The sequence below is a fragment of the Garra rufa genome, chromosome 8, assembly GCF_049309525.1.
Source record: "Garra rufa chromosome 8, GarRuf1.0, whole genome shotgun sequence".
In the NCBI taxonomy this organism is placed as follows: domain Eukaryota; kingdom Metazoa; phylum Chordata; class Actinopteri; order Cypriniformes; family Cyprinidae; genus Garra; species Garra rufa.
This window is the reverse complement of record NC_133368.1, coordinates 29,685,304-29,692,964: the sequence shown is the minus strand read 5'-3', so window position 1 is coordinate 29,692,964 and position 7,661 is coordinate 29,685,304. Positions and strand designations below refer to the sequence as shown.

General features: G+C 33.4%; 1 protein-coding gene across 1 annotated transcript; it reads right to left on the bottom strand.

The window, feature by feature from the left end:
* Positions 1-2,131: 2,131 nt before the first annotated feature.
* Positions 2,132-7,219, bottom strand: cmss1 (cms1 ribosomal small subunit homolog). Its single transcript, XM_073845067.1, has 8 exons — positions 7,143-7,219; positions 6,554-6,684; positions 4,531-4,608; positions 4,042-4,174; positions 3,896-3,955; positions 2,656-2,758; positions 2,419-2,567; positions 2,132-2,316 (listed from the first exon to the last, which is right to left on the bottom strand). The coding sequence occupies exons 1-8, from the start codon at positions 7,189-7,191 to the stop codon at positions 2,132-2,134; spliced, it is 888 nt and encodes a 295-aa protein (XP_073701168.1). The 5' UTR covers positions 7,192-7,219.
* Between the last annotated feature and the right edge of the window lie 442 nt (positions 7,220-7,661).

The following is a 7,661-nucleotide window of genomic DNA, read 5'->3' as shown; positions in this document are numbered from 1 at the left end:
ATCTCGGCCAAATATTGTCCTATCCTAACAAACCATACATCAATAGAAAGCTTATTTATTGAGCTTTCATATGATGTATACATCTCAGTTTTGTCAAATTTAACTTTATGACTGGTTTTGTGGTCCAGGGTCACACACACACACACATATATATATTAATATTAATATTACTTAATTGTTTAGATTTTTAAAAGGCACATTAACTTTTTTCACATTTACACCTCTATGTGTCTGCTGCATAAAAACATGGATTGATAATTGCAATAATTTGACCATAAAAAGCTGGAAAAAAAATTATTGGAAATAAAAATGAATTCTGTCACAAGGGGGCGCTTTAGGAGCGCTGAAATATTAGTTTCCCTAGTAACGGCTGTATACAAATCAGCATTAACGCTGTTTTGTCAGACAAGAAATGAACATGCAACACGTTTCTGAGGACAGTCTGTTCCCTTCAGATACATTCATATATAGACATCCGTGCCGCGTTTTGAGTTTGAAACGTGCGGTGCACATATTTATTCAATGACATCATTGCCTTTTTGAAGATTTATCCAACCCTATCGCGATCGTCTTTCCATCCCCAACTGTAAGACCTCTTAAAATTATAATCAAGACTTTTCTTTTACTATTTTAAATATTTATAACTTTTTATGGCCTTACATTTGATACAAAACTGCGAGTCGCCGTTACCCCACGCGACCGATCACGTGACCGATTGTGCGCTCGTTAACTGGAATTTAAACAAAATGATCAGCAATATTCTAATATACAGAGTTGGTCAAACAAATTTCCATGACTTTTCCAAAACTTTGTGGGTTAATTTAATTTTCCAAAACTTTTCCAGGCCTGGAAATTGCCATTTCAAAATTCCATGACTTTTCCAGGTTTTTCATGACCGTACGAACCCTGTTAAAGTTTATTATTATTGTTTTTTTTAGATATGAACATTTATGAACATTTTCCTGGAAAATGTACTAAATATTTGTGCACACAACTAATAACAGCAAATAGAAAAACATCAATGGTCCTTGGTGTACACTTCCAGTCACAAGTTTTTAAACAGTAAGATTTTTAATGAGATTTTAGATTTTTTTAAGTCTCTTCTGCTTCTATTTATTCGAAATATTGATATTAACGAAATATTGTTACTATTTAAAATAACTGTTTTCTATTTGAATGTATTTTAAAGTAATTTATTCCTGTGATTTCAAAGCTGAATCATTACTCCAGTCACATGGTCCTTCAGAAATCATTCTAATATTCTGATTTGCTTCTCAAAAAACATTTAGTATTATTATCATCATGTTGAAAACAGCAGAGTAGGTTTTTTGGGGTTTCTTTAATGAACAGAAAGTTCAGAAGAACAGCATTTATCTGAAATAGAAATCTTTTGCAACATTATAAATGTCTTTATCATCACTTTTGATCAATGTAAAGCATCCTTGCTAAATAAATGTATTCATTTCTATAATTTCTTTCCCCCCAAAAAAAGCTTTTTAATGGTATAGTGTATAATGTTACAAAAGCTTTTTATTTCAGATAAATGCTGATCTTTGGATCCTTCTATTTATCAAAGGATCCTGAAATGTTTCTTACTCAACTGCTTTAACCCCTTAGCGTTCCTGTCAAACTTAACTCAATGCAAAACGTTCCGCCGGTGGAACGTTGGAACACTAAGGGGTTAAATAATAATAATAGTAAAAAATGTTGCTTTAACAGCAAATTAGCATGTTAGAATGATTTCTGTAGGATCATGTGACACTGAAGAGTGGAGTAATGATGCTGAAAATTTAGATTTATAACAGAAAGAAATTACGTTTTAAAATCTATTCAAATAGAAAACAGATATTTTAAACAGTAAAAACATTTCACAATACTGCTTTTGCTGTACTTTGTCAAAAAACTAAAACAAATTCAATAATAATGATTCTTAAAAAAGACATTGATAATCTTACTGTTCAAAAACTTTTGACTGGTGGTGTATCTAATGAGTTTTGTGATTTAAAAAACAAGACGACAACAAAAGTTAAACTCATTTAACATGTCACGTATCAATAAGAACCATCATCCATAATCTAATTACATTATATCTCAAATGTTACACATCATTTCATATATATTGCTATCAGAATTATAATTCTTTAAAAACCTTAAAAACTACAAATCTTTGCAATGCAATCATATACAAGTCGGTCCCATCTGAAAGCAGCATATATATCAATGTTACCTCTGTCATATCAACCATTTTCCTTTGCTTCTGGTCTCGGTAGTTCCAATCCAGTACGAGATACTGCAGTCCTTGTGTAGTTAAACCCTCTAGAGCACAAGGATCACAAATCAAGCAACTGAAAAGTCATTTCACAAAACCAAAAAGCACATCCAAGTTGGTTGGAATAACAAATGCACATTGAAACGAACCTTTCTCTAACAGGGCACTAATTCTCCCAGGAGTTCCAACAGCAATATGGATCACACCTTTACTCAAGAACTTTATCTGATCCTCCAGTTTCATGTGCTTTCCAAACAGCTTCATCACTTTAGCATCTCCTTTGAACGCCGTCAGCTGCCTTAAACACAAAGAGAGGGAAAAGAAGTCTAACACTTGACTTGAGAAGGCAGCGCTGTTTTATTCAAAACAAGACATCTGAGACTCACTTAATAAGATCAATGGCTCTTAGAGCTGATCCACAAACAATGAGCAACACCACTGACCGGGTCTGGGTGTGCTTCTTCTGTATTTTTGCCCACTTTGGACAAACTGAAATAAAGATAGGGAGAGAGAAAAAAAAAGTCAATTTTAAGCCAAACTTATGAGAAAAAGTCATGCACTAATGTTAGAGTTTTTGATAAATGTGGTAATCATCAAAAACAATTTACTCATTTGTACATAAAACTAAAAAAATAATGTAATAAAGCACAATTACACAATAATAAAGCCCTGAGTTTTCTGTACAATATAATTTAAAAGTTTGGGCAGACTCTTTTAAAAGAAATAATTAGTTTTATTCAGCAAGAATAAATTACATTTACCAGAAATGACAGTAAAATAAATAAATGCTGTTAATCTGAGCTTTCTATTCACCAAGGAATGCTGAAAAAAAGAATCAAACTTTCCACAAAAATATTAAAGCCATAAATTCTGTCATTATTCATCCACACTCATGTCTTTCGTTGATTGAACATAAAAGAAGATGGGGAAAATCTATGCAAGTCAATGGCTAACCAGAAATTGTTTGGTAACCAACATTAATCAAAATATCTTCATTTGGTTCAACAGAAGAAAGAAACTTTGAAACAGGTTTCAAAAGGTTTGAAACAACTTGAGGGTCGGTAAATCATGACAGAATTTGCAGTTATGGGTGAAGTATTTCTTTACAATATTTGTGTTTTACAGTATTTTTAATCAAATAAATGCAGCCTTGTTGCACATAAGAGACTTATTTCAAAAACACTGAATCCAAACTTTTTAATGTTTGTGTAAATTCTATAATAAGGAAATCTCAGTACCACACTTTACAATAAGGTTCATTAGTTAACATGTACTAAGAATGAACAATACTTATACAGCATTTATTAATCTTAGTTAATGTTAATTTTAGCATTTATTAATGAATTATTAAAATCACAAGTTGTGTTTGTTAACATTAATTAATGCACTGTGAACGTGAACAAACAATGAACATCTGTATTTTTATTAACTGACATTAACAAAGATTAATAAGTAGTGTTCATTAACCAATGTTAACAAATGACACCTTATTGTAAATTGTTACCGAAATCTCTGTGCATATTCAATATAAATGTCAAGATGCTCCTGGTTGGACATCATTTTTTGCGATGAGGGGAGGGAATATCTCTTTAAGAAACTGAAAGAGTGCATGAAAAGACATATCACCTTCTTTAAGGTAGGAAGACAAGCTATGTGAAAGGTCATTACAGCTGAGGAAACAAGACTCTGAAACAGAAAAGAAGACAAACAAAATCAACCTCATTATCCAGGTTCGAACAAAACCACACACAAACATGCATTAATCAACTCACCGCTTAGAGCCATATCGTCCAGCTCAATAACAGAGCGAGTCTTGCTGAGGTGACTCTTCAAAAGGCTCATAAGGTCAGCTGGAGTGCCTGCCACAGGCTCAGAGCTCGTCAGCACATCTGTGATAGTCTTCTTCTAAAGACAAAAGAGAATTATGCAACAATAGCATGTTTTACAGCACATACATCACTGGCAGAGACAGTGACTAGAAAAGGAATGAATGAATTCAGATAAGCTTTGTCATCTAATATAATTTAAGCCACTCGCCTCTCAAACTATAATTCAACACAGAAAATGTTCACCAAAATGAGAAATGAGTTGTCAAAATACGTTTAGTGAAATCAAAGCATTTCTGCAGTAAGCTAGCTCTTTTTATCAGGTCGTTTTGTTTCTTTTTTTTTATCAAGCATGAAGGGAAAAATATTCTGAACTGGGCAAAAGAGTTTGACATCTACAGTAACATTAACCGACATGTGAATCATAATTCTTACCTTTCTTCTCTTCCTTTTTTTGTTGGACTCCTTATCGCCCTTTTCCTCTGATCTCTCCTGTGTGATGAAACATTCTTTCTGCAGGCAAAGCAAGACACTCTTTACTTAAAGATGCCCTGGTTCTGTTTTTGCTCACAAGACCTTTTGTCTCAAAGACATCTCTTTGATGAAAAACTTAAATGCCTGAACCCAAGAAAAATTGACTTACAAAGTCAAGGTTTCTATATGTTTAGAGAGCCCATCTTATGCTCATTTACTACTTCATAATTTTATTTTTGAGGTCTGCTAGAATACATTTACATGATTTGAAGTTTAAAAGCCACATTGTTTTTCTCACACTCTGTCTGAAACAGATTGTTTTTGTCTTTTTAAAGCCTGCCTTTCTGAAAGTCTGCTGTAATTGGTCAGCTGGCCCATTGTGTTGTGGTTGGTCAAGTGCAAAGAGTGTGAAGGGAAAGAAAAAGGAAATAAAAACCTAATAAAAATAACAACAGACACCATTAAAATACAAGAATATTTTAACAGGTTCCTAAAGGAACCGTTAGAGCTTGACAAAGTTTTATTTGAACATATTTTAGAAACTTTTCATTAGGCTATGATCTCCATTTGCTGCTTTGAAGCAAAACCGGTTCAAGCAAGTTTGAATTTTGAATCTTTTACTCCTGTGCCATTTCTGTCACTCTAGTATCACTAAAGAGAATTGCAAAAATAAGAACATAAGAATTTATTGCATATCTGTCATTGGCTGACAACACAAAGCTCCACCCCCAAACACATACCATTGGTTAAGCCATTAAGTGAGCTTTACAGAATTAGATCACTTCCATCCAAGATGTTCTTGTCTTTCTTTCTTCAGTCGAAAAAGAAAGGTTTTTGAGGAAAGAATTTAAGGATTTTTCTCCATATAGTGGACTATGCCAGGAGCCAACAGACTGATTTGCATTTGTGAATGGATTGAAGACAGGCGTTGGTGGTTAAAAAGTATATACTTTTTTTTTTTAATTATTATTATTACAGATGTTTTACTAAATACGACCCTTATTTCTCAACTGGGATCATGTAGAGCTCTTTGGAGCTGCACTGAAACTGTAATTTGGACCTTGGGTCCCATTGAAGTCCAGTATTTGGAGAAAAATCCAGGAATGTTTAACTCAAAACCTTAATTTATTTTGGAAAGAAAGACATGAACATCTTGGATGACATGGGGTTGAGTAAATTATCAGGAAATTTTTATTCTGGAAGTGAACTAATCATTTAATAGTGCAAGTACCTCTGCTTGCCAATATTTTCAGCATCCTTGATTCTGGATGTATTTTTTCAATTTTCCTACTGGGATTTTTTTTTAAAAAGTCTTTGTTAAAGAGTTAAGCCATAAACTATACCAAACTATCTAAATAACTGTACTTAACGGCTTTAATACGGGGGAAAAACTAAAATTGCAACTGACAATAAAAATTCAAAACAAAATATAAAATGCAAGTGCTTTCATGGGAATGGCTTCTTTTGGTGTAAGTTATTGTTCATAATTAATAACCCTAAAGAGAAAATGAATAAGATTTTTTACTTCAAGAACCCAACTGTCACACACTATTCTGTCAGAAAAACTGTTTATTGGCCTGAAAAATCCTTCAGGTCCCACAAATTCTTTGGTTTTTTTTTTTTTTTTTTTTTGTGTATTTGAACCATTTCCAACAATGACTGTATGATTTTGAGATCCATCTTTTCACACCGAGGACAACTGAGGGACTCATATGCAACTATTACAAAAGGTTCAAACGCTCACTGATGCTTCAGAAGGAAACACAATGCCTTAAGAGTGCTTTAAAACTTTTGAGCAGTATAAATGTGTACATTTTCTTATTTTGCCTAATATCATAGTTTCTTCATTTAGTACTGCCCTTCAGAAGCTACAGAAGATATTTATTTTCACAGACAACTGTTCAACCTTCACACACTATTCTGTCAGAAAAACTGTTTATTGGCATCACAATAATCACCACCAGTAAATATGTTTGTGTCTTACCTGAACCGTTTCCTTCTTCTTCTTCTTCTTTATCTTGGTGTTGTCTTGAATCTGTTTTTCACCCTTCCTTTTCTTTGATTTAGATTTATTTGGTTGTTCTTCTGTAAGCGACTCTGCATTCTCCTCTTTCTCTGAGACACCATAATAAGAAAGCACAGTTAGCAAATAAATGAAAATGATTACAGTGTACATTAATAATGCCAAATTAATATAAAAACATTAGGAACCGCAATTATTTACATGCTAGAAAACTATATATCCCAAGATGCTCTGCGGGCACGGCAAACACGTGTTTTGAGTAGTAAGATCTAGTAAGAGATGTATAGCCATAAATCTGTGAATATGCATCTAACGAAGTTCTAAACGGTGCTCATTTATTGACAGGCATTTCGTGTAAGTTACAGCTGATTTTTTAAAGATCTAACAGAAACATGTTAGGCAGAAAATACTCTAGAGCACTACAACGTGTGCAGTGGCAAGGCAGGCAGTGTAAAACCAACACGCGGAGAGCAAAAATACATGATAGAAACATTACGCTATGCTAAGTATAGCTGAAATAAACAAAACAATATGTTTACATGTTTGCTACCTGAATTATCGCCCTGAGTCCACCACTCGTCTCCCAAATCATCAGCCATGTCTCAAACCGCAATCGTCTGCTTGGAGTTTGCGCATGGCAGATTCGTCTAGATAGAAACTGCGAATCTACCGACAAAAATAACAGTATCTTGAAACACTAAACGAACCGTAAAATGAAATGGACTTTTATAAAATTCGAAGCAGAAAACATTAGAGTACTACTAAAAAATGTACTATATTGTTTTCAGTTAGTTGACTGATTGTTAAAATTGGTAGATGTATTTATTTATAACCCAAAATTCGTCTAAAAGTAAACGAGGTAGTGTGATTTGTGATATTTATTTATTTATTTATTTTCGTGTGGTTTCATTATATGCGGTATTCATTTAACTAAGTCTGAACCACAAGGCGGCGCTGAGTCCTATAAAATTATAATTATCACTCTGCAGGGTGTTTACTCTCTCTCCTTCTGTGTGTGTGTGTGGATGTTGGACGAAGAAGGATAATTTAAAATGTATGTGTGTGCGTT